The sequence below is a fragment of the Nothoprocta perdicaria genome, unplaced genomic scaffold, assembly GCF_003342845.1.
Source record: "Nothoprocta perdicaria isolate Ctin4 unplaced genomic scaffold, notPer1 scaffold_534, whole genome shotgun sequence".
Taxonomy (NCBI): domain Eukaryota; kingdom Metazoa; phylum Chordata; class Aves; order Tinamiformes; family Tinamidae; genus Nothoprocta; species Nothoprocta perdicaria.
The window spans coordinates 4,980-32,908 of NW_020455793.1; the positions used below are offsets into that span (position 1 = coordinate 4,980).

Genomic DNA, 27,929 nt, shown 5'->3' on the forward strand with positions numbered 1-27,929 from the left:
ATCAGAGTGAGATAGGGAAAACTGAACAACAAAAGTTTGGAAACATTACTGAACTGGAAACAGTAAGAAATAACACTCTCTACTTCTTGCAGCTTGGCCTTTTCTTCTCTGTATGTTCTACTTGTGTAGTACATTTTACTTTTGCACTATAATCTTCTTTGCCTTTTTTACATTTTAAGGAATTTCCATGTTCTACTTGGATCCATGTCCCTACAGCTGAAGAGCTTTCACTGGTTGTAAAGGGTCTGCTAATATGATCTATCAGTCTAGAAAAATTGCTTCAGTTAATGTGGGTATGTGACGGATATGCTCCTTTCCCAGCTCATCCTGACTTTTCACATGTAGCCCTATTCAGGTGTTAGCCACCCTTGATATTATCTGATCCTGGTAGTTGGCTCCCTGATTTCTTCCCTGACTGACTTAGACATTAACCAGCAATAAGTCCTGATGGCAGCATCTGATGGGGAGATAAGACTAATGGTGCACACACCAGACAAAGTTCCTCTAAAATGAAAGAATGACTATAAGTCATCTTATCCCATAAATATGCGGACAGCCCAAGAGCCCCTTGAGCTCCCCTTGCATGGCAGCGGCCTGCACATCAGGATGTCTCCTTGAGCAGGGACACCTCTCAAGGATACTCCTCTAGGTTAAGAGATCCCTTTCCACAACAGATTTGTGGTAAGTGAATATAGCGTGCTCTCTTTCTGAACTTGTAAACTTTACTTTATAACTGTGCACAAAATGCCTTAGTCATAAACCATTGAGCAGGTCTGGGGCTAGGATTGGATCCAGCCGCACCCAGACTCCTCTCAGAAGGAGCTTGGAAAGCAAGGGGGTCCAATCTGAACCTCATGACCCAAGGGCATCCTTGATAATTGTGTATTACCATAAACTTCCATGCAGTAAATAATAATTAGCGACCTTGCCATAGAATCTCATGGTGAAATCATTGTCCATATCAATAAACCCTATTATTATTTCTTTCATACAAGTGAAGTGCATTGTGTCATTAACACCCCCCACACACCACTTGTTCTGTGACAGGGTGCACGAAGGATTGTTGTGAAATAGAAAAGGGAAAAATAGTTTTAACTGATTCTTAACGTTCTTAATTTTGTTCTCCTCTCCTATCAGCCATGCTCTCAGGAGCTCAGAACCTACTACAGTTGCAATGGCAACTTTCAAAATGGGAAGTCAAAATGTAGCCATTTGCAGTTTGATTTGCCATGCTATAAAATGAGTCTAGCTCTTTTGTGGAGCATTTCAGTGTACATCACTCATTTAGTGAGTGGGATATAGTGTTTTCTCTTTTGTTTCTCTTTTTACTAAAAAAGTATTATTTGAAACTCAAAATAGTGGGAAATTCCTTGCCGGACAGATTGTTTTGAACTCTTGCTTTGCAAGAAGAAGTGTAATGGTATGTGAAAAGAAGGATTATTGTTAAAAGAATGAGAGAGATTGGAAGGGTTTTGCACAAGTTATTCCTGTGATTCATGACATATCCAACAGTTGTTCCATATCTTTATAGATTTTTTTTTTTGCTCAGTTGATGCCTCTCTGCAGTAACTTTCCCATCAGATTAAATGAACATTTTGATTTTCATAATGCGACATTGTGAGCCAATAATAAAAAGACTGTATTGTGGGTGACAGTCTGCCCTGGACATATTATAAAAAGAAACCAATACACAACACAACAGTCTTTACAACACATTGTCCCAAAGTCTTTTCACCTCCCTACCACTTATATATTTTATATAAAAATTTCTTTTAAATGAAATATTTCTTCAGGAAAAAAAAAATTGAAAAAAGGAAGGAAAACCAAGGAAAATTTTGCTTTTCACAATAAAATGTAGGGCATCTTGGTTTGTGAAGAACATTTTGATAATTTTTTTGGGTAGTACTTTGTAAAAAATCATGACAGTGTTGAAGTTGGAATTTAATTTCAGAATTACAGGTCCTTGGAAGTTAGACTGAAAAGAAAAATCCATGCCCATTAGAAAGGAAAGCAGGAAAAAAAATAGTGTGATAGAATAACCATATATTTAATACCAAGGTCTAGGATTATTGAAGAGTTCTGTAGTTTTACATTTTGACCACATATCAGAGCTATGATTTAATAAACACCCAACATTGCTTCATTATTACATGGCAATCAGTAGGTGAATTCTATGTCAATGATTGCAAGACCCTTCTCTTCTGAAGCTAAATATAACTGGATTATTTTTAGAATCATATGCATTGTTTGGATTAGCAATTAAAATGTTTGGGTAAGTAAGGAACCTAGTTTTCTATAATGACCTAATTACCAGGAATATAGCTTGAGACTAGATAACTGAAATGCCAGTGAGTAAATATAGAGCCTTAACTTATCTATGGAAGCTCTAGATCATAGAATCATAGAATCCTTAAAGTTGGAAGGGACCTTTAGAGATCATCTAGTCCAACCCTCCATGTACATGCAGGGTTACCAGAGGCACTTGTATTCCTATACTTACTGCACTAAAGTACATTCCTTTCTGATTTCAGAATTAACTACGCTGGAAAGTATTTTTTATGAAATCAAAATACATGACAATGTTTTTTGAATCTGTTTCTGCCAAACCAAGAGAATTTCATATTACATAATTATCTTGGAAGGCCTGAGGGTCCTAGGGCCATCAGATCTGAAATACCCTGCTACCACTTGGTAACTGTAGAGACTTTTTCATATGGTGATCTATGCTCCTATTCTGTTCTTTAAATTCTAAGCTCAGAGGACAAAACAACACAAGCAAACACTAGCTGTGTGAAAGAAAGAAGAGGAAGTGAAGCCATCTCTTTGGTGGTCGATGACTCAGACCTGCGTTCTGCAGCAAAATGAAGGTTTGTAGCAGCCTTCAGTGACAGTGAGATATTTTCTGAAATATTAAGACAGGCAGGCTGCTCTGGATTAATCATGTCTCTGATTAGGCCGCTCTCAATTTTCTGCAGTTCCTGGGAACAAAAGAGGGAAAAAAAGATTATATATTCTATTTTTAATTAAGGTGGGAGCCACTAGATCCTAGGATAGAGTGCAAGTTTTACATCTTTTCTTGTCCCTTTTCTTTCTGCCTGGATGCAAAACATGTCATTTTGGAGAAAGTCTAATCTGAGAGCGGGGAAGTTTTCTGAGAGAGGAATGGAAAATGGAATTTTTCCTTTCTCAAGTTTAAGATTTTTTTTCTTCCTAATTTATCTGGAAGGTGAATAGTTATTAGTCTAATGCACTGAAATGCTGTTAGATAGATAAGAGCCATAAAGGTAGGTTTGTTGATTTTCTGGCATATCCTAACTCCTTTTCTGTACACACCAGCAGAGGGGCCTTCAGCACTACTTTCTCGCCTTGTGATAACCTTGTGTCAAAAATGCCCTCCCAACAGTATTATCCATTAAACATTATTGGATTACCAAGATGCAAAAGCTTCTCTTCTGTTACTTCAAGACTAACTGCTGACTAAATTTCTATTGGACAGTTGGCTCCAGTTGCAGCCCAAGAGAAAAGACTTCATAATTCAGGTAATCTCTTTCAATTCCTATATATGTCGGTAGGATCTGAGCAGTTGGTGTCATCTGAGGTATTATCTCTCAAGTGTACTTTATTGTCAGAACTCAGGGTTGACGCTATTTCACTAATCACAAATGCTCAGAAGGGGACACTTACATTAATTGTTTTAATTACAACTACTTGATTTGCCTCCTTGGCTGCTTTCTCTGCACTTTTGATGGTCTCATTGTCCCAGTCAATAAAGTCCATGGCCATCATTCCTTCTACAGTACTGGAGGGGACAATGGGAAAGTGAAGAAAACAAACAGTGAGATGAGGAAAGCAGAAGAAAAAAAAAAGAAAGGAGATATTAAAAAAAAAAAAAAAAGGAAAAGAGGCCAATAAAGTATCATAGTTGATACATTCCTTCAAAAAGATATTTTATTTTGACACGCAGATATGTGACCATATCTTCCCTATCAGCAACATCTTATTTTCATTATTTTTTCTTCCATTTATCATTCTACATTTAACTCTGCCACACTAAGAAATATTTTTGATTCAGGACTCACTCTGAGGCCTCCTGCTTGAGCATGTGGGCAATATACAAAATGTCAGGGTAGCTTGTACAACTGGAGATGTTGTTACGAGGATAGTAGAAGAGGAATGCGAGGCACATCTCATTCATGGTACTTAGCCCACTCTGCAAAGACACAATGATGGTCAGAGGTCTACCAAGACACAGTGAGGAGAAATATTCTTCTTATTGTGTCCCTCCTCTCCTGCATGATGAGAAACCCCGTATCAATTTCCTTGTTTAGCAGTTAGAGAAAATCAAAGGATTCTCCTAGTGATCTGATAAAAAGGCTGCTGCATGGTCTTTATAATCAAAACCTACCTATTCTTTCCTTCGGGGTGACTACCATACGTTTATTTCAAACTACAGGATCCCCAAATCTGAAAAAAAATTCAGCTAAAACAGTCAGAGAATTATCTGAAATCTACATCCAGATAAACATTTGTTAGTTGATCCCTAGTTTTGGAATGAGACCAGCCAAATCAAGCAGTAGTACTCTCCGTTGATACAAATTCTGAATTCTTCATAAGTTGAATCTCAGTACCTTGTGCATATTTTTAATTGCAATTGCATTGTTAACTCCTCTGCATGGCATTTTCTTTAAAAGAAGTCAGTATGAGGCTTAATTTTAAAATAGCTGTTTATGTATTACATTCTGCAAAAGGGCCTAGTTAAACAGATGTCTGGGATATGAACAAGAAAAACTGAAAAGAATATTTTTGCATTTAGAGAAGTTCCAAATCTCACTATTTGCACTTGAATTTTTAGACAAGAGTTAGCTTATATAGCATTAGAAGTTAAGACTGGTCTGTTCGCAAGCTTGTAGTAGAAGGAGAAGCTTGTTGGAGAGCTTCTGAGCCAAGAAGTTTTTGTCAGTGCTCTGTTTGGCTGATAAAACTGTCTTCCCAAAAGATTTTGATGGTGGATAAACTAATTTCATATGCAATGGATAATTTGTAGGTAGAAATGCAAACTTACAAAAGTAATCCCTGACCGATCCAGTGTCTGGAAGCTACATTCCACCAGGATCTCATCCCCCTACGGAACACAGGTTATACTGTCAGAGCTGTACAGAGAAGCACACAAAACAGCTGCTTCTAACATGTGGAACCAGGAAACTATGTGAAAAAAACAGATCAAAATCTAAAACAGAATGAAGGAAAGAATGGGGCAATGTGTTTTGATATCTGTGACATAGTTTTCCCAATCTGCCATCCCACAGCTATATGCCAGAGGAGGAACATACTGGTTTGATTGTGAGGATTTTCTTCAGATCCCGAACCTCCTGCAGTGTGAAATCATACTTTTTGTCCTCACAGATGATGCCCAGCTGCTCACCGCTCCTGGTAAAAAAGGGGAGAAATTTATGTTATAGGGGTGGTTCCTGCAGGAAGTCAAACAGAAACCAGAAAAATCTCCAGAAATCATACCTGATTTCTTGCTGCTATAATACACAGAATGTATTTCTAGTGACTAGTCAGTTTCAAAGCACACACTTCAAAATTCACACCCAATTCTTTTTGCTTTGGCATCTAAATCTCAATTTTATTATATCACACTAGTCATTGTGCCTTGAAACTCTGGCCTTTTGGATGACAGTATATGACTCCAGAAGTAATAACTCTAATACTTGTATTACTCTCTTCCCAAAAAACTCTCAAACTCTAGTACAGGGGAGTTCGGAGGCCTCTGAGGCCATCCCTTGCAGGTGCATATGTATGATATGTAAATTCATCTTTCCCATATTTATAGAGTTCCTTGTGATACTGTTTCTGAAGTAGTCTCAGGCTTGAGCCCCACCTCTGTAATCTCCCAAATTGGTCTTTAGATAACCTAGGTAGATCCACACTGCATACTGCAAAGAGCACGTAAGTCATCATCAGAGCATGGCATCTAGCCCACAAATCCTTGTAGAACCCATGTAGTAGCCGTTCTAGTAGCACAGACTCTGCTCGCCTGTGCTAGGCCAACTTTGTCACTCTTAGCAGCTGTAAAGCAGGTGGACTGATGGGTTCATGCTGCTATTCAGCCATGCCTTTTGACAAAATTAAATTGCAGAGGAAGAAATCAAGCTTGAAGGCCAGCCTTAACAAAAGTCTACATTAGCATTCTTCCATACTGCTCTATCAGGCCTCGTCTGAATCTTTACTTCACGGTCTGCACAACATATTGATCTTCCATCTCTGAAGGATCCCTCCAGCATTGTCCTGCCATATAGCTGAGGATTTAATGTCTTTTCTGGAAAAAGAATACTACAGGCATAACATGAATTAGGCAAATTTCAGCAGTATCTGAATGCCACAGTAGAGGTAACAGAGAGTTGTGAAGCTTTGCAGGGCGTCAAGTCAAGAAACAAGATGCTATTCATGTAATGAATACTTGATGTGTACCATGCACTTTGCCTGAGCCAAAAGCTATTACTACTGTGCAGAACAAAATAGCTTTATGTCCCCCACCCATACTGTCTGTGTGGTCCACGTTGTGCTATTCTGAAACTAAGCCCATAAAAAGGAAGCAGGGCTGTATTACCAACGCCCAGAATCAAAGGCTCCAGAAAGAACACTATCCAGAGAAAAACTCTCAACCTGAGTCTGCCACAGAAAGGCCCTAAATTGCTAGAAATAAGTCCCCAGTCTGTTCTATGCTGCTAAGGTCAATCTCCAAAAAGTCTGGAGGCTCCATTAACTGATAGCAATACAGACATTATATATGCTACTGGGAAAATCCCCCCAGTCCAAAATAGCCACCCCAACCTCTGCTTGGATCATACCTATCCAGAAGGTATTTTCAAACAGTTTACCTTCTGGTCTAAAGTCTGTTTGAGGTGCCTTCAGGAAATGGTCCATGCAAGATAAAGTCTAAAAAGCTTTTCCCAGATATATGCTCATGCTACATAAATTGTCACTGTAGTCTTCTGTAGACAGATCTGAAGTGATTCGTGGTAACATGGCAGATTCTTCCATATTCTCCTGAAGTTCAAGAGTATATCTTTTGATTGTATCACACTCCTCCTGTTTGATGTGTACACCTGGAAGGTGCTAACTAGCAAGATGGAGGAAAGACTAATTCCCTTTCTCTTACTATCTAGCATAACAATAGAAGAGTTAGACCCAGCTGTCTTGGAGATCACTAGCATTGAAAATGACAGATTATTTTAAAACGTATGGATTTTTTTGAGGTGTCCTTTACCCCTCTTCCAAGAAATAGCCACAGATGTAAACTATAATATGCTATTCCTGAGGGACACAGATGGGAGATGGACATATTCACAATGCATCTTTAGAGTTACAAAATCTCCCTGTCTTTGGTCCAGTTATAGCAGGCCAAGTATGTTTACTGAGGTGCTTGAAATATTTTCTCCCCCTTTGGCATGTAACAGATGGCAGAGCCTGCTACTTTGAAGATGCCACTTGCCAGAGATGAGAAAATATTCATCAGAAAATTCTGTTATTTACATTTTTCTGAGATTGACTTTGGAGGAGTCAAAGTCAAGCTTTCTAGTCTCTTGGCTCCATTTCTTAGCATGTCTTTGAAGTAGGGAGAGAGTCATTTTCAAAGTGAGGCCAGTACTAAGGCTGCAGCCCTCTGCATTGGTAAGTGGCCTAGAAGCCAATTGCACATGCCAAAAGCCATCCTCAAGAAGCAGATCCAGGAGCAAAAGAATGAGAACTTTGCTAACAATCACTTCTAAGATGTGGTCTTGGCAAGACACAGCAGGCCAGGGAACTGGCAGGCTGGCCTTTGGCAGACAGTGAGGAATGGCAGTCAGTGGCTAGCATGTGTAAAGCATACTTGAGGAGAGGGTGCCCATGGATGTTTTAGGATCTTTATTGAAATGCATCCACAGGGGCAGAGGTGCCACTTTAGAACAATCTAGATTTGATATGAAAGCACAGCCAAGTGGGGCCGCATCTTGTGCAATATGTTGCAGAGTTGTTCAAACAAAAGTGTTCTATGTGCGGAACAGAGTGCTAAAGGGAGAGTCCCAGAGGACACTACAAGGACCAGTCAATTCCAGAGTTTTCCCCTTGCCACCGCAGATGGGATTCACATGACACCCTGAAGAGTGCACCAACAATTCAGTGTAGGTCATTAGGAGATTATATCTTGAAGATGTCACAATAAGCAGTCTAGTGGAGTGTTGCTGCAAACTCACACCCCCTCATATTGCTAAATAAAATAGTGCCATGGATTGTTTTCGAGCTAAGGGGCAGGTCACTAAGCGCGCCTGCAGTATGATTCCCGTCTCATGATGAGTTTTTCTGAAACTAGAGATCTAATGAAGAGATAGGTCTCATGCATACTAGTGAGCATTTGAAGACTCTTTAACCTAAAGTGAAATCTTTTTTTAATCACTTGTTTTCCAGTTCAAAGTGGTAGAAGTAGTGTTCAAATGCTATGCTGCAACTTGAAGCTGACAATATGTGTTTAATAGGCTGGGGTGTGATCAGGAGGTGCAGAGATTTTGTGGAAAGATTGTGCAGGAAGTCAAACCTGCTGTAGTTGCCCATGCAGCACATGCAAACCTCGGACTGTGTCTGCCCACCATCATGCTGTGTCCAGCTAGCAGGGCTAAGTCCATGTAAGAGCACCTTCTAGAAGTGACCAGTGTCAATAAGCAGCAGTCCAGTGCTTCAACTTGTTGCCTGGGCCTGCTCTATTTAACTCCTTGGGCACAGTTTTGCTCTCCACAGAACTGACAAGTCCTTGTATTGCATTTCAGACAGTGTTGATTTTCAACAAAAGTCTCCTACACTCACAGACAAATGGAGAGCAGCTGAAGAACATGAGCCTCACCCCTTCCAGCCCAGGAAGGGGGTACTGATCCCCAGAATTTGCTTCTCTTACCGGTACTGGGCTACTCTCACTCCTCTACCAGATAGGTGGGTGTGAAGGAGATAGGCAAACGCGTGCAGCTCTGGAACTGGTATCCCATTCACCTGCAGTGCAAAATGGAGAACAGTAGTCAGGGCTCATTACTGCATTTCTACCTATGGAGTCCAAAGTCTGAAGGACATGTCTGTAAGTGTCAATTTAACTTTTTTTTTTTTTTTTTTTTTTGAAAGATTAGCCTATTTCCTCCAGTATCCCATTAGTTATCTGTAGTTATTTGCCCTGGCATTCTTTTCTGAAACTTGCCTATCTTACTGTGTCTGAGTTTTATATACCTCATTCTGGATTGTGCACAGCTATCAAACCAAACCATTCAAGTTAAGATACAGGAGACATAATAAATTAAACTTACAGATATACAGAACCTAACAAAAACAACAAATACTGGAAAAAGCAAAAGTAGAAATCTTAAGACTCAGCAGAGGGCCATGAGAGGAACCACCCATACGTGGTCCACTAGGAAACTTCAAGCTAGACTAATTCATAAGTAGAAGGACACCAAAATCTGAAAAGATTCAAGGCCCAGGGTCTAGGCAGATAATGCTGGAAGGACTTATGGTCTGAGCCAGGGGTCAGAGAGATTTACAGTTATGAATAAACAAGTTCAGTGTCTGCTTCACTAGTGAAATTTAAGTCTGATCAGACAGAGAGAAGCAACAAAATTGGACTATTTGTGTTTCCCATACTTATGAAGTACTGTTGGGTGATCACACTGCTCTCCTGTCTGCATTGGTCTGGTTGTGACTGGCTAAGACTGCTCTGTACAGGTGTTGTCGGGTAGAGGGTCGCTGTGTCTTTGAAATTTTCCCCAGGGCTGTGCCTAGGAATGGAGAAATGTGTCAGCCCCACATCCAGCAGGCTTGGAGGTGAAGAACCTCTGAGTCATGCATGCCACCAGCATTTCTTTACCGACTGCTTGACAGTTTTTAGAACCATTCTGTGTTTCTGCTCTAGAGAGGTCATAAAGCTGACACCATATCCTTGAAGCCTAGCACCTGTCATCCTAACACACCTATGGCTGGACAAGGACCTCTTATCTTTTCTTGGAAAGTCTCTGCTTCCTTTTTTGTTACTGTTTTGTTTTCTCTCCCTTCTACTTACATAGACTAAATTGGTGTTTTTGTCGTGGTTCTGACATGACCGTCCACCTCTGATAATGACCCTAACTGCTACCTGAGAGCCAACCCATCTCTTTTCTATATAGTCCTATTAGAGCAGGTATTCATTTTGCACTATGTAGCGGCTAAGATGGTACCCTATAGCAGGATTTTGTATGTGTCTAGACAAGTCCAAAGTGGGAAAAGTCAAGAATTTCCACACACTCACTTCATCAAACTGGCTAGTATTGCAAAGGCCGTAAGATCTATAGGATTCTGCTCCAGGAGGGATGAAATGTACAGGAAAAGTGAAGATGCCTGTCTGCAGAACCCCCACATCATATTTCCGCAGCTCCGATGTGTAGTAGATTCGTACCCCTGAGCTGTCGATCAAACCTTTAAAACAAATGTGAACACTCTTTCAATAGCTGCTCCAGTAGCATTTCTGGCTTACATGTTTCTCAGCTTTCTGTTCCTTCTGTGCATCTATCCTCATCTATCTCAACACCCAGACATATTCCCCTCTCCACCTTTCTCAGCATCTAGTTATTTCCTGCTTGACTGTTAACATTTTATATGTATTAGTTTGTCTTGTTCATATTTGTACTATGAGCCACCTATACCTCCTGTTTTGTATCTCCCTTTCATCTCTGCCCTGTTTCTACCCCTTTCATCTCTGCCCTCTTTCTACCCCTGGACCTCGAGATAGGTCTTGTTGCTCTGACACTGGATACTTCCCTGTATTTCTTCAGAAGGGGATATTATATATTTATTACCACTGGGGCCTGAATTAGCAACACAGAGTTACTTTTCCCAACTCTGTTGTAATCAAGCATAGACCTGCAAGGAGGCCTAAGCTCTCATACCCTCAGTGGCATGATGCACTTTAATGCTATCTCAAAGTCATGCAAGGTGCAGATTTTACGTCTTACAGGAATGCATCTTCACCTACAACTTATCTGGATCTAGTCCTGCTCATAGTCTTAGACTATTCCCATAAAATTATGCAACACTTGTTTCCTCTTCTGTAAAATGATAACAAAACCATAGTGGCAGCCTTCACAACCCACCATAGAAAGTGAGGGCTGAAGGTCACAAAAATGTATTATGGTCCCAAGGTTCCATCCTGACCCTTCATAAATCTCCATCAGCCACACTGTCCCTCCCAACTCTGCTGCTCTTTTCGATCAGGTACATGTTTCCCCCCAGTCTCACATACCTTCCAGTACCACAGGAGATAGGTGTGCTCAGGCTTTTATACAACAATATGCATCTAACCTATATGGAAAGAACCATCTTTTCTTGTTTTCACAGTTAACTTGTTTTCACAGTTAAAACTTCCTTGCTGAATGGGATTCTCTACCAGTTTGCCTTACTATTTTGAACCTTGTGCTAAACAATATATCCTAAGGAAGGATTTTATGCAGTAGATGGCTTCTAGAATGTAGGTGAAGTTTAAGATTTCAATCCTCAGGCTGTTTGTCAAACAATCGCTCAATATTACTGACCTGGTAACAAGTCAAAATTGCTGTAGTGGATTTCCAGTCGGACATACTGAGGGTCCAAAGGTGTCCCTATGGAGAGGGCAGTTTCATCTGGAAATTGATAGGACTTGTGGAAAGGGAAGAAGAAGAATTATCTTTAGCTCTCCTCCCTTATTGATTGAGAGACAATGGACATGTACAAAGAACACCAACACAACATCACTGTCACTGCATAATGTGAATAAAGTGAGTCTAAAGGTTTCATCTAAAATTAATCTCTTTTATTTCTCTTTGTCTCTCTTTTTGTGTCTCCATGTAACTGCATACTCCAGAAATACAAAAAACATTTTGTCTTAAAAGACAGAATAAGCATCATAACACAATGCTAGCATTTGTGCAGCCCTAGCTACCAAGTAGGCCAACTTAATCAGAAGCACCACTTTAACAAAACTTTTAAACTATGCTGAAAGACAGAGCCAGAAAAAAATACAGTAGGTGTACAAGTAGGTACACTCCTTGTATGATACTAGCACCAAGAAGCATTCTATGAAATTAGTGGCAATGACATTAAAAGATCAAAATGAAAGCCTTACTGTGTGACATAACAAGAAATTGGAGATGCAACAAACCTTTCATGCTCACCTCTCCCCCAACAGCCCAGCCCACAAGCACCTGAGAGCATAGGGCAAAATCTGGATCAGCTCCATAACAATCATCTATGCCACTGGGTAGTACACTGTCACTGCCACAGGCATAAACCAGGATGTGATGAACCAAAGTAGTATTGTGGGGTGTTAATACAGGTTCAAACTGTAACCAAGAAACAGAATAAAAAAAGATTTTTCAAATCCTAAAATATTTCTCTCCTAGACAACCAGGAAGATCAGAGCAATTATTAGTTTTTCTTTTTGCTAGCAATTTCCAAGGACAGAACTTTGGACAAACAGACAGTTTGATTTACAAGACGGATGGTACATTGGAGATAATTGTTTATTAATTTCAGTATGTACCCAGCAGAGTCTATTAGCCCAGAATAGATTTGCATCTTTCCCTAAAATACCGTCCATCAGCTGGAATAACAGGAATGTCTATTTGACCTCTAATGCTAGACAGTGTGATTCCAGACTAGAAATGTAATTAATTTATTTGATACAACTTTTTTTTGTCTGCAAAGCCGCTTTAGGAACTTTGATCTCAGGTACACTATAATTCATTGCCTCTCAGTTGCGCCAAAACAACTATTACCAAGATAGTTAAAAATAAGTTTGTCAATAACCTGAATCTGTCCATTAGTCACTTAATTTTTCATCAGCATTGATGAGATCATATATCAAATCTTGATGTTTACCACTAGAACTGAATAAAGCTCCTTAGTTTGTTTTGTAGGATTGACTTTCAAATTCTTACTTTCCCATATAAATTCTTCCTTCTAAAATTCTGTCTTATGTCACTTCAGTGGAACATGTATTTTTAAACTTTCAGAGTCTGCAAAATTAAGAAGCTTCACCTTGGAGCAAATTCATCTTAAGAAATAAACTGAATTTTCCATGGAAAAAATCTATTTCTCTTCTTTGTTTCTTGATTCTGCATATTGTATATTGAAAACTGTACCACTGAAATTGTGTTTTTACTTTTGTTAGCCATTTTCAAAAACAAATGCAATTGCATTCTTTTCAAATAAAAAAAATCTGGATGCTGCTTTTGATTATACTGGTAAACTGTTCACTACACTGAGAGTTATCAGACTTGTAGCAAGGTTCTTTCAGGCATATAGACAATAATGCTTTCAAAGTTAGAAACAACATAGAGAGCACGTTCCCACAAGGTGGGCAAATCCCTGGGGCAGTGAAAAACAGTTCAAAAATGCTGTAAAAGATGGACTTGCAAGCAGACTGAAGTGGCATTAAAGTCCTATTTTTCTCCAGTAAGAAAAATCTCTCAGCGTACCTTATAGATATGATGTTTCTGCTTGACCATAGGCAATGGGATAAAGGTACAAGCATACTTAGTTTCTTCAGCTGGAACAGCAAACTGGAGGGAAAAAAAATACACAAGTCACGATGTAAAGATTCCTTTGGCAACCCAACAATGTGCATTGTTGGAGAACTCAAAAAGGCCAAGTCCAAGGAGACTTGAGCATAGAACGAGTCCTCCTATAGTCCTCCTATCATTAGGGAAAGTGAAGATGATACATTTAGCAAGGACTGATTGTTTTTGTGGTATCTAAGAAAGAAAAGATTAAAGAGTCAAAAAGACGAGGCTGCATTCTGGTGAAAGGGAAATACATTTGTCAGCTGCACCACATCTTAAATTCTCTTTCAGTTTTGAAACATTTTTCCAAAAGGGAATTGCATAGTAATGTGGCTATTATAACATGAGCTGGTTGTGAGAAACCTCTAACACATTCCATCTTCTTTTTCTTTTTCTCTCCTTTTGGATTGCCAGTTCTCTGTAGAGAAAAGCAGAGTGCAAATGTGTACTCTTTTTTTTTTTTTTTTTTTTTTTTTTTTTTAAATACTGTCTTTTCTTGAACCATCACAGATGGTAGGTTGTTCCTTAGAGCTTACCATGGGCAGAGTAGTGACTGAGGAAGGGTTACTGAGTCTCCAGAGTTAAGCATGCCATAAATTGCCCTGACTACTCATTCAGCCAGCTGTGTTCAAGTGCCATCAGTGATGTCCCAACCCTAAATATTCTCTTTGTCTGGCATGTATGTGGCACAGTTCAGAATCTAGGGAGCATCAATACTTTCATCTTCAACCTTGAGAAGTTCTGCCTTCCACATAGTAAAAAATACTAAAGCCTTAAAGCCAGATCATTGAATTTACATAGATGGAGCCCTACCCTGTTCTTGTGCTCCAGGACTTTAGTTCATCCATACAGCAGTATAGTCTGGGAGTTAAGTAAGTTTTATTCTGGATTTTGTCTCCTGTCCTGAGGGCAGGATTTCTGTTCTGTGATATCATGTTGTTGGCATGATATTAACATGGGATGAAACATACAGGGAAATTGAAGATGCCTGTCTGCAGATCCCCCAGGGAATATTCTCAGTATATTACAGATAATTTTATATGGGTCTATATAGATGAGACATGAGAGCTGCATGCATTCATGCTTGAATTGACTATAATTGTACCTCAATTCAACAGTACCACAATCTGTTTTTTGCTCCCTAAATTCTTTCAAAGGAATGACTTGCAGTTTACAGTATTTTCTTAACAAAGAAACCCTTTACACAACAAGCACATACCTTCCCATTTCATTACCCCTGTATTTGCATATTCCCAAGACTAGTCATTTCCCATTTTTTCAACCTGTGCAAACCAAACCTTTATTACAGGCAGAGAAAGAAGAAATGTTTTAGAAGGCAGAACAAAGCTCTTGTCCAATACTTACATTGTCCAACCTCAGATCATATGTGAAGAATATTTTGGGATCAGTCGAGTCAGATGACCCTCTGTACTTCATCAGGAAAAGAGATTTGGAAAACTTTTGGCCTTTAGAGAATTGAACTGTGTCATCAGTGCCAAATGCTGTAATGAGGCGTGCTGTATCCATCTGTAATAAAAATGTTTCATTGGAAAAATCCCTTTCTTTCCTTCCAATCAACCATATGTACATATATTCTCATGCCTTATAACACATGCCTTATATCACTGCATGCTTATTAAAACACAATATATATTAACCATATGCAGTTAAAACTTGCCTAAACATATCATAGATGTGCATATTCGTTACAGGTACTTACACTGAGATACTCAGACATTGCACCAGAATACACAAGAAAGCACAAATTGCAACACACAAGATTCTTGTCCAGAGCCAGCTGGACTACATTTTTTTTTTTTAAAGCATGGACTACTGATGGAAATACTCTAGCCAAGCTTAACTCACTTCTGTTTCATACACTTATTTATAGAATGCATATGCACACATCACACATTTAGGATATTTAAACAATGGTATATGAAATGGAAACAAAGACGGGGGTTTGATAAAGACTTCAGAACCTGCAGCACTTTGGCCTTAAATTTATGGATAAATTTAAAATTGGCCTTCAGAAATTCCAGGCCTTGGTGACCAGATGGAAAGCATGGAGAAAGGAAAACACCCTCAGTGGAAGAATACTGGATTAGAGAACACTTAAACTGGACATACACAAAGCCGTAGGCCCTGATGCAAGCACTCAAGAGCTCTGAGGGAACATTCCAACTTTTTTGCAAGGCCATGATCTTTTAAAGATGATCGTGGTGATCAACAGATGTTCCTGATGACCGGTAGAAGCCTATCATCAAGAAGGAGGCTCTTGTGCTTTACAGTCAAGTCAGTCTTACCTCTGTCCCTGGGAAGATGGTGGAGCAACTAATAAAGGGAACCATTTTCAGACATGTGAAGATTAAGGGGATTACGCATAATCAGCATTGGATTTATGAAGGTGAACTCATCCTTAACCAACCTGATAGCCTTCTATGATGAAAAGATTTGAGAGCAGTAAGCCTTGAATTTTGCTAATATACACAGAAATCCCTGAAGTAAAGGTAAAAAGTACACAGTATCTAAGCATGCAGAGCTCTGAAACTGCATCGGTGTCCCATGTGCTTGAACACTTTGACAAAGAAATTTTTACCCCTAACATTTGAAAAGTCACTGTCTTAAAAACCATTTGATATTGGCAAAGATTTTAATGCCATTTGGGATCATCATGAAGCTCTTGTAAGAGAGAACCAAAATTCTCAACCTATTCTGAATTTCCCAAACATAATTCTCATCAAAGCACTGACTTTAGACAAAATAAAAGCTTCATCTCCAATATCAGATTCCTTTTATGTCGCAAAGAAGTGATACTCAGAGAAAAAGCACAGTTTTGAAGAATTGCATTCAAACTTAAAGAGATTTGCATCTTACCAATTCTTTGATGGAAGACGCTGTCAGAAAATATTAATTTAATACTTGTGGGATTATGAATATGTCAGTACATCCCTAAATTTTTCTATTAACTCCTTGTACTGTACAGTTATGAGAAAAACTTGTCATTACCACCTTTAATTTGGAGAATACGGGAATATGGTGGGACATAAGAACAGAGGTTTTTTTGGCATTTCTTAGAATCATAGAATGCTTAAGGTTGGAAGAGACCTCAGAGGTCATCTAGTCCGATCCCTGGCTCACACAGGGTCACCTGGAGCACATGGCACAGGGCTGCATCCAAGCGGGTTTTAAAGTATCTCCAGAGAAGGAGACTCCACAACCTCTCTGGGCAGCCTGTTCCAGGGCTCTGTCACCCTTACTGTCAAGAAATTTTTTCTTAAGTTCCTGTGGAACTTTTGGTGCTTCAGCTTGTGGCCGTTTCCTTTAGCCCTGTCGCTGGCCACCACTGAAATGAGGCCGGCCCCATCCTTGAGGTATTTCTACACACTGATCAGATCCCCCTTCAGCCTTCTCTTCCTCAGGTTGTACAGGCCCAGCTCTCTCAGCCTGCCCTCACAGGGCAGATATTCCAGGCCCCTGATCATCCTCATAGCCCTGTGCGGGACTCTCTCCAGCAGCTCCACATCCCTCTTGTACTGGGGAGCACAGAACTGGACACACTCTCCAAATGTGGCCTCACCAGGACTTGTATAGGGGGAAACGATCACCTCCCTTGACCTGCTGGAGACCCTCTTCTTAATGCACTCCAGGATCCCATTGGCCTTTTTGGCCACAAGGGCACACTGCTGCCTCATAGTCAACTTGTTGTCCAGGACAACAACCAGGTCCCTCTTTGTGGGGTGCTCTCCAGAAGGTCAGGACCTATTCTTTACTGGTGCCTGGGGTTATTCCTCCTCAAGTGCAGAACCCTGCACTTGCCCTTGTTGAACTTCATGAGGTTTATCACCACCCAGTTGTCCGGTCTGTCCAGGTCTCTCTGGATGGCAGCACAGCCCTCAGGGCTATCAGCTACTCCTCCCAGCTTCATATCATCTGCAAACTTGCTGAGGGAGCACTCCATCCCTTCATCCAGGTTGTTAATGAACAAGTTGAACAGCACTAGACCTGGGGGACACCGCTAACCACAGACCTCCAGCTGGATTCAGCGTCACTGATCACCACCCTCTGAGCTTTGCCATAAAGACAATTCCTAATCCACCCCACCGTCCACTCATCTATCCCACACCTTCGGAGCTTGCCCAGGAGGATGCTGTGAGCAACGGTGTCAAAAGCCTTGGTCAAGTCCAGATAGAGGACGTCCACCGCTCTGCCCTCATCTATCCAGCCAGTCACTCCATCATAGAAGGTTATCAGGTTAGTCAAGCATGATTTCCCTTTGGTGAATCCATGCTGGCTACTCCTGAGCGCCTTCTTCTCCTCCACGTGTCTGGAGATAACAGCCAGGATGAGCTGTTCCATCAGTTTTCCAGGGATGGAGGTGAGGCTCTGTGGCCTGTAGTTGACCGGGTCCTCCTTCTTGCCTTTTTTGAAGACCAGAGTGACGTTGGCTTTCTTCCAGTCCTCCGGCACCTCCTCCATTCTCCACAACCTTCCGAACATGATGGTGAGCAGCTTAGCTATGACATCCACCAGTTCACACAACACTCCCCATCACAACCCATGGATTTGTGGGTGTTGAGTTTCCTTAGGTGTTCTCTGACCCACTCTTTCTCTACCCAGGGCAAGCCTTCCTCTCTCCAGCTCTCTTCTCTTGTCCCTAGGGCCTGGGATTCTAGAGAGCTGCCCTTGGCAAACATCGAAGCAAAGAAGGCATTCAGCAGCTCTGCTTTCTCTGTGTTTTTCATAACCAGGGCACCCATCCCGTTCACCAGTGGACCCACATTTTTCCTGACCTTCCTTTTATTGTTAATATATTTAAAGAAGTTCTTCTTGTTATTTTAAATATCCCTTTCCAGATTTAATTCCAAATGTGTCTTAGCTTTCCTTGTAGCATCCCTGCATTCCATGACAACATTCCTGTATTTCTCCCAAGGGGCCTGTCCTTTCGTCCACATTCTGTATACTGCTTGCTTCTGTTGGAGTTTTGCCAGGAGCTCCCTGCTCATCCATGCAGGGCTCCTGTCCCCTCTGCCTGACTTCTTACACACAGGGATGCACTGTTGTTGGGCATGGAGGAAGTGCCACTTGAAAATTAACCAGCTTTCCTGGGCTCCTCTTCCTTCTAGAGCCCTAGCCCATGGGATTTTTCCAAGCAGGTCTCTGAAGAGACTAAAGTTGGCCCTCCTGAAGTCCAGGGTAGCAAGGCTACTTGCTGCCCTGCCTCCTCCTTGTTGGATCCTGAACTCTACCAACTCGTGATCACCGCAGCCAAGACTGCCCCCCATATCTCCAACAAGTCCCTCTCTGTTTGTCAGTAGGAGGTCAAGTAGCCCAACTCTCCTCGTCAGCTCCTCTAATACCTGCGTCAAAAAGTTGTCATCAACACACTGCAGAAACCTCCAGGACCGTTTGTGCCACACTGTGTTGTCTTTCTAGTTGATATCAGGGTAGTTAAAGTGCCCATGAGAACCAAGGCCTGTGACTGTGAGGCAACTTGCAGCTGTCTGCAGAAGGCCTCACCAGCCTCCTCTTCCTGGTCAAGTGGCCTGCAGCAGACACCCACCACAGAGTCTCCCACACTAGCCTGCCCTTTATTCCTTACCCACAAGCTCTCCACCTGTTCATCATTCATCCCCAGGATGAGCTCCATTCATTCCAGTTGCTCTCTCACATACAGAGCAACTCCCACACCTCGCCTTCCCAGCCTGTCCTTCCTAAAGAGCACATAGCTCTTCCTAAAGAGCACATAGCCTTCCATGACAGCACTGCAGTCATGTGAGCTATCCCACCACATTTCTGTGATTTCTATGAGATCATGATCCTGGGACCGCACACCAATCTCCAGTTTGTCCTGCTTATTCCCCATGCTTTGTGCATTTCAGGGAGGTAATCGAGTTTGATCAGTTTGCTTTCTTACTGTGATATCTAGGTCATTCAGATCACATGTACAGAGGTGGCGTTTGAACATCATAGTGGTAAAAGTCTCATTCTGCGTCAGTGACAGCAGTTGGTAGTCCTGGCTCTCATCTTCATCAAGAGTTGCTTCATCTACAAGATGACAGTCCTGGAGATGAAACAGTGGTAAAGGCATTAGGGAAAAAAGGATTTTTTTTTTTCTCAATCTGAGAAATCAGATTTCTAAATATTGCTCATGGGAACTGAATATTACAAAGTGTCCCCTTCATGAAATAGCAACTCTGTTTTTACTGCTAATTTCCACAAACCAATCAAAGATAAATCACATCCAATACTTACCATATCGAGCTATTCAAGGTAACAGCATCCATCAAGTCCCAACATCTAGATGATGACCTCTGGTTATCATGACTTGAGACAGGCTGAGGCATTTTAACACATCTTGCTCAGCTCCACAGAGTGAGAAATAAATTAAGCCCTCTTGAAAAACAACTAGCTCAAGTAAAATGTTCTGGACCCCAAAGTACATTTTTTTTGTGACTAGATTTTCCATACCATCTGAATAAACAACACATTTCTATAGGTCAATTAAGATATGATTGAGGTCAGTAGGTGCAACTGTTGCTCAGTAAAAAGGTGCAGAAATATGAGACAGTGTTTGAAAAGCATCTAAAGGTTGAGTTCCTGTAGAAATATCAGCTGGAACACAATGGACTGAAATAATTTCTACAATGAAAATACAAGACAAAAAGGCAGGATTTAGCTGCAAGAAAGAATGTAAAGTGCAAAAATGAGTAAAGTTCCAGCTTGACTGACATTTACATACATTTTTGTGGCAAAGTGGTTCAAATGATCAGGAAAATGAGAAGGCAGTGATTGCAAGTGAAATGAAAAATCTAAGAGAGAATTGACTGTACAGAATATGGCAAATATTTCCCTAATATGTTGCATTGAAAAGTTTAGTTACAGAACTCAACTTTGGAAAGATAACAAGAACAGAAAAGTTTTTCAAGAGTGATCTTGACTAATGAATGTTTTTATGTTAAATTCTTTCTGGCATTTTCTTCTCCCATTTCTGCTCCTTAAGAGTGATGATTTCAAAACTTGTTTGCAGTTTTTGTTGAACTTCTTAGTGTCTTCCTGGACATTCTTTTTTCTCTTTGAAGACAGCCACAGCTTGGACTGTCAGAATACCCTCAATTCTTCTCTAACCCAAATACCACAATTACACAGGTAGCCATCATGGTCAGAGAATACATCTTTTGTTTCCTACTGTTCTGAATTAGCTTCTACTCTCCTTCATTTAAAGGACAAAATTCAAAGATGTTCTGACAATTAGTTATTCTAAAAAAAATTATTTAAAATTAAATATGCCATAGGAAAGAGGAAAGCAGTAACTGCTAAGCTGAAAAACCTCAGAGGAACAACTTTTTTGATGAGATTTTCCTGATCACATTGCTCTTTACTCAGATAATTTTGTTTGTATTTTGTTTGTTTGTTTGCTGTACAGATGAGAGTGGCAAACAAGGATGGACAACAGAGTGGTACAAGGAAGGTATACACAAACAAAAAACTATTCACAAAGTCCATCTTCAATGACTAATGTATTTTCCTTAAAAACTGTCTGTACCATGAGTTCTGTGGTAGTGATACACAATCACGTAAGCAAATGTAGATTTGTGTAGCCATTACTGTGCTTGCTTGAGTGTCTACATACCAAATTTATTATATATCAGCAAATATCTTCCAATTAAGTTGAATAAAATTGGAAATTGTGGGGGGGAAAAAAAAGAGGGGGCAATCTAACCAAAGAGTTTCAGCATCAATAAAGAAAAATACTAAATCTGTTAAATACTTCATCTGAAAAATGATAGAATTTTAATAATATTGAAATCAATGCTTAACTTTTTTTTCATTTTAGGTTTCTTCTTTTAGGAGAAAATTAAAGGTTTTGTTTTGGTTTGCTTTTAATTATTCAAAAAATATAAAACAAGTAACTGTTTCTTCCAAGCTGACCATATATATTTTTTCCTGTAGCTTTATTCACCCCGACAAAATTAACTGTCTGTCACAATCATGAAAAGATTTCAAAACTCTAGTTATTACAACAGACATTTTTAAATCACCGCTGAAGAAATAATTTAGACTACCTACCTCATCCCCTCTATACTTAGTTCACATTAGAAATGCATCAACGGAGATTTTTTTAAAGCAAGAACTCATTTTGCTCCTAAGCTAAATAAGGAATTAAATATAATCAAACAACATAAAATCTTGTAGGCTGCAAAAATTTTAATCAGTGTAAAACAACTTGCGAACATTTTATCATTTTTCCTGTGTCAGGATAATATTAAACTGACTTTTTATCTTGTACATTGAAAGACCAAAAATAATTTTTCATTCAGCGTCCTCAATAGCTTTCTTTTCTCCTAAACTTGAGCTAATATTAGTCATCTATCCTAAGTTGTTGCCTTCAGTCTGTGGAAAGATAGAGTATATCCCACCCATTCCTAAGGGATACACTTAAGATAGTCCAGAGGAAGCAACCCTTGGAAGTGAATCCATGTCTCAACTGACTACTGAGCATAACCACCTTAAATCAGATATCTGATTTTTGGACATTTATATTTAGGTAGGAGGACTCCCACTCACTGAACTGAGGTTAAGGCTACCCAAAATGAGTCTTCTTTTGCTTTACAAATCTAAACCACAAACTTGGTACTCTTGGGCTGTGGGTTCCTACTCAAAAATCACAACAGCTGAGGGAGTAAGTGGAAGGAAGAAATCACATCTTTTTTCTCTCCAAAATCTATGAGGCAAACTGTATTGGCTGTCATTTTCCTGAACTATATCTAGCTTATCAAGAGATTTGATAAGGAAAAATGTGGGCATTTCACATCAAACTTCTGGATGAACTGACCTACGATTTGGATGAGGCAGAGGTTTTACTCCTAGGAGCCTCCTCTTGTCTCCTGTTACTTCATATTACTTCATATTACTTCATATTATTTCATATGTCATTGATTCTGGCTGTGACCTTGACCTAGAGACAGGTTCAATATATTTGCCTGAACAACATCAAGTGTCATCTGGGATACTTTAAGATACCCAAGATTCTTCAGTGCGGTAGCAGGCACGACACATATGATGAGGTGAACCCTTCTGCATGCTCAGTTAGAGGTTACATAGACTAAGCATCCTAAATGTGTTACACATATACCTTCAGCTAGCTGAGACTGTTTCCAAGCCAATATATTTAGAGAAAATGGGGAAGGAGACTTACAGAGAAATATATGCTGCCATTAGGAAAGACACCTCCGATCACAATGTCAGATCCAGATAATTCTCCATGAGGGCTGAACCCAAATGCCACCCAGCCAGGTGTACGGACCCGGAGCTCAAAGGTGATCATCTCCTGTTCATCGTGGTCCCAGCGGAGGTAAACCATGTTAGAAGGATCCAAGAAGCTGGAGAAACGCAGCAACAGAGGTACAGCCTGACCAGAACAAAGGCATGGAAGGAACAAGAAGAGGAGCATACCCTTGATGCTTGTGAATAGATCTGCTAACAACCTTAGCACTATTGTATTTTTCTTTCCCTTGCTGATCCCATGGGCAATTGTCCTGGTACAAGGGGACCAGTTTATATGGAAGTGTATAAGATGGGGCCTGTTGCCAGAAAGGCGGAGTGGAAAATAGCTACTCTCCTGCATCCAATTTAACAGGTGGGAAAAATCAACACTTTATAAAATACATCCTGGCAGCCTGCCCCAGTGAGATACGTACAAAGCAGTTCCTATATTCATTATACAAGATTTTTATGAGATGTTCTCTGCTGTATATCCAAATAATAATACTAATCATCAAAGTTTTTACCTGCTGCCCAGTAATACTGTGAGCTGGTAAATACTGACCAGCCTTGCTCACAAAAGAAAATGCCGTCTGACTAACTTGCCCTTGTGTTTCAAGTGCCGCAGTGAACCCTGGGTGTGCTACTCCATTGCCTGTTGTGATGACTATTAGTAAGTCTGTGGGAATGGATTGTTGAGTCTCAGTGCTGTGTCTTTAAGAAGAAGCTACTGGAGCACATAAAGAGCGCTCCAGTTGTAGGAGCTGCGGTGTGTAGGTGCTCCTCCTGAGTAATTCTGCACTAAGGCTGTTCTACGCTACACCCTTGGTGAGAATGTGTGGAAGCAGGAAAGAACACTATCTGCTGTCCTCGCTAAGACCTTTCATAGAACTGATATACAAAACAAAGGGCCCTAGCGGGTATCTAACTTGTTCTGCCAGGAAAATGGCTTGTGCAGTTCACGCTCAATTTGCCTGGTTGCATAATCCACTGTATAACATAGCCTAAGTCTGTGAATGTTGAAGGAGGTTGTAGTTTACTCCTATTTACTTGTCAGAAACCTTAGAACAGATCCTTTGTTTTAATCTGCTGAGCTATGCGCTCCCAAGATGCATGAGTAATATAGGTGGGAAATCTGATTTTCAGGCACTGAGCTTAAAGGAATGAGAGTGCATACAGACTTCTTGAATCACAGGTTACTATCTTGACAGGCCTGCTGTAGACTGGAATTATATTTTTGGTTCCTTTTGTGAATTATGTAATACAACAGCAACATTTAAAATATTATCTGCTTAAAGAGAGGCTTAAAACATTCTGCTGAAGGTAGTAGGTAGGACTGAGGGCTATGGTTTTTTATCATTTAAGCTGATATTTCAAGACTAGAACAACATGGAGCTATCAAAACTAACTTGGTTTTGGACTTTCTAGAGGGTTACATAAAGATAGAATTAAATATAAGAGAAGAGGGAGAAAGTAAATGGAAACTACATGACTGCATTAGGATGCTTTGCAGAACACCTGAGGTGAGAAATATTTATTGTTGCCTGCTTTGTATTCTTTCTAGGAAAAAACAACAACAACAACAAACCAGTTCTCAGATGGAGGGGACCGTGAGATTAGAAGATGGAGCAAAGATGCTGATGGAAGGTGTGGCTACCCTGTGATTACAAGGAGGGATGGTTTAGCTCTGTAACAAAGACTAGACTGTTTGGTTTTGTTGATGGTACAGGATGTGGTATCAAGCATGATATCACAGGTATCAGGCTGAGAGGTGTGAGAGAGATATCCAGGAACAGGAAGATATCACAAATTGGCAATTATCCTACCAAAGGAGGTTATAAAATGATAGAGAATCTAGATAAGGGAAAGAAAATAGAAAGCCTTCTTTTAGAAAAGTAAATGCTCACATAGGAGCCAAGTGTTAAGAGAAAGAGGAGAATAACATAGCCAGCTAAGCCCCAGCTCTTCCCAGATGAACAATTACTTACTTCAGTGCAGAACAGGAAGCATGGATTTCTTGTTATAATAAGCTGAAGCAATCTCAATCTTTCATTTCACAATATCTGACTTTGTGTTGAGGTTATTTAACCCCTTTGCTTGTTTTCTAGGTTAATATTAAATACTCCATTTTGCAATAAAAAGTCAGAGATTTGTTTTGGAAAAGCATAAATGTCAACATTCATCTTGAACAACTTTAGCCATGAAATTTGGAAACCCAGTCTAAGGGCTTTCTTTGGATTTCCTTTATAATCAATGCTAGAGGGAGCCTAGACAGATTAGATCTACTTTGCTGTTTACTTAAGCAAATCCAAAGTGTAGCTTTTCTAGGTCTATTAAATTTCTTCTCATTCTTTTAGTAAAGCTATTCACCTATTTTGACACAATTCTCATTTAGTTCTTATTGTCCCTTCCTCCCAGGTAAAAAGACACCCCCAAAACTAATGTGACTTTTAGTGTAGGATTTAGTTTGAAGTTAACATGCACAAAATCTGGGAGAGCATGAGTATCCTGCAAGTACTGCCTTACCTCTGTTAGTCCTATGTGGATGTCTTCGGCATACTAGGATATCTAAAGTGGAAATTTATGTCTATGTTTAAGCTACTGATTCATGCTTGCAGTGACAATAAACAGCCTGGGCAACTGTGATGGATATGCTCCCCCAGCTCAACCTGACCTGTACGTTACATGCAGCCCTGTTCAGTTGCTAACCATCAGTGATTTATCTAATTCTGGTAGGCGCCACCATCCTGATTTCTTCTCTCACCCAGACTCCTCTCAGAAGGAGCCTGGAAAGGAAGGGGGTCCAATCTGAACCTCATGACCCAACAGGAGGGTATCCCAAGATAATTGTGTATTATCTTAAGCCTTCATGCAGCAACCTTGCCATAGAATCTCGTGAAACTACTCGTGAAACTATTAATAAATCCTATTATTATTTCACACGAGTGAAGTGCATTGTGTCACTCACCCCCTCATCCTGCCACCATCATTCTGTGACAGCAACACATCTATGTCTCCTCAAAGCGAGAGATTAATGATGGAAACGAACAGCTTTTTAGAAACAACAGCTTCTCTCAGTGTTCATGAGTGAGGACAACTAAAAGAATCTCTTTCTCATAATTTTGACACTTCTGTTTTGATATATAATAGGAACAAAACTGAACTTCACTGTTTAAAATGGTTGTCTTATTGTACCAAAAATCCACTAGACTTAGCAATCACTTCAGTGTGACCTTTCTGATTAAAAAAAAAAAAAGCAAGCAACATGGCCACCCTCTCAGCTTCTGTCAAGTCTCTTTGAAGACTGAAAAATCCTGCTTTCTGCTGACTTTAATCAATTCAATCCAACAAACATTTACTATTCTTCTGAAATATAGGAATATCTGAGCATATATACAGAAGGACTCCTTCTTTGGAGATATTCTAGCCCTAGCTGGATGCAAGCCTATGCAACGTGCATTAGGTGTTCCTGTTTGAGCAGAGGGACTGAACTAGACAATCTCTAGAGTTTTCTTCCAACCACCACCATTCTATGATTCTGTGAAATACATAGGAAATATCTGAAATAAAGGTTTGATACATATATGTTGCCGACCGGGGTTGGCAAGCCTCGTTCGCTAGCTGGACTGACCTGGGGTTGTCCTCACCCCAGGGCCCTAGAGCACAGATACCAGTATGGGGGATGCGGCAAAATGGCATTTATTGCGCAGTTCAGTCTGCCTATATACTCCAGTTGAATGTGGAGACTCACCTACTGCCCAATCGGGCTACTTTTCGCCTTGTATGGCATGGGGTTATCAGTAAACTGCATAAATTAATTATGCTCCTAACTCCCGTGACATCGCAAGATCTTCTGAGCACCATGCCCTAAGCTCTATGCCCTATGCTATACTATATCATCTACTTTCGCTAAGCTCTCTACCTTATTAAGCCCTAAAAGCACAAAAACTCCTACACATGTACATACTTCCTGGTATGCAAAAGCTAGCATTACAATTGATTTATACTCTTAGTTAACAACATTACTTCAGGACAGGTGATTCCCTATTTATTCAGCCAATGTTACAAAGTTCATAAAATATTATGTGTACATTGTACAATGTGAAGTCAAAGCAAAAGAAAGGAGGGAGGGGTAGCTGCAAAAATTCTGCTCTAGTTTTCTTTGTACTTTGTTCTGAGAGTTTTTTGGGTACCTTGATCCAGCCAAGCTGGATCTTAAGTTTAAGTTTTTTTAAGTTTTTTTTTAAGTTTATCAGGATGGATACCACTGCAACCCTATGGGTGAATTTTAACCTCAAGTAAAGGAAAGTGCTTTTTATGGTGGTGTTTTTTATACAATGGGAAGTACTCTGTTTCCCGATTAAGCTACATCATTCAAGGTGCAAGCACAGACATCACCATTGTCACATATGGTTTTGAGTTGTATTTGATGTGCCTATCACTCTTGGTTAGGGGATTGAAGAGTTACTGATAACTATGTACTCAAACTTGCACACATCAATCTATTCCAACATAGGATGGCTTTTAAAAAATAGTGAATTATATGATACCAATGTACAGGCAACACCTCACATTCAGCTGCATCTTTGTATTCTTTTTATTGACCTCAAATTAAAAAATTAACTTCAGGTTGAATTGGAACACTTCCTTGTGGAAGAGCAAGGCACAAGAGTTACTCACTGCTCTGGCAGTGACTGTGGGTTTAACTTATGGCTATGATACTTACATAGGTTCCTAAGAAGGGCATTAGAGTGTATTTCTGAAAAATGCATTAAAATCCTGGAAGGCAGATGGACCTCGGAGCATGCAGACTTTTTTTCAGAAGTTTCAAAGGGAGAAGAAATATAATCATTTATTCAATGAATGTTCTCACTACTTGATTTCTTACAGTTCTGCTTCCTGATCCTAAAACCTGTTGCATCAGTGCTGGCTGTTACAACTTCTGTTCACCTCAGCATTGTTATTTTCCTTCCACTTCCGTTATTGGTCACATACCATGATACCCATTCTAACCATACAGCCTCTCAACCCAGTTATTTCCTCTGCAATATCCCCAGTTCCTTCCATGTCCCACAT

General features: G+C 40.1%; 1 protein-coding gene across 1 annotated transcript; it reads right to left on the reverse strand.

Annotated features, from left to right (window-relative positions):
• Positions 1-2,844: 2,844 nt before the first annotated feature.
• On the reverse strand, positions 2,845-27,929 carry LOC112955052 (putative DBH-like monooxygenase protein 2; the record flags this gene model as incomplete). Its single annotated transcript, XM_026048341.1, has 14 exons — positions 27,849-27,929; positions 22,789-23,001; positions 19,507-19,653; positions 14,955-15,116; positions 13,506-13,589; positions 12,201-12,368; positions 11,583-11,685; positions 10,304-10,470; positions 8,933-9,024; positions 5,331-5,427; positions 5,063-5,122; positions 4,080-4,210; positions 3,685-3,799; positions 2,845-2,978 (listed from the first exon to the last, which is right to left on the reverse strand). Coding segments are annotated over exons 1-14 (1,754 nt in total), but the record flags the coding sequence as incomplete, so codon positions are not given.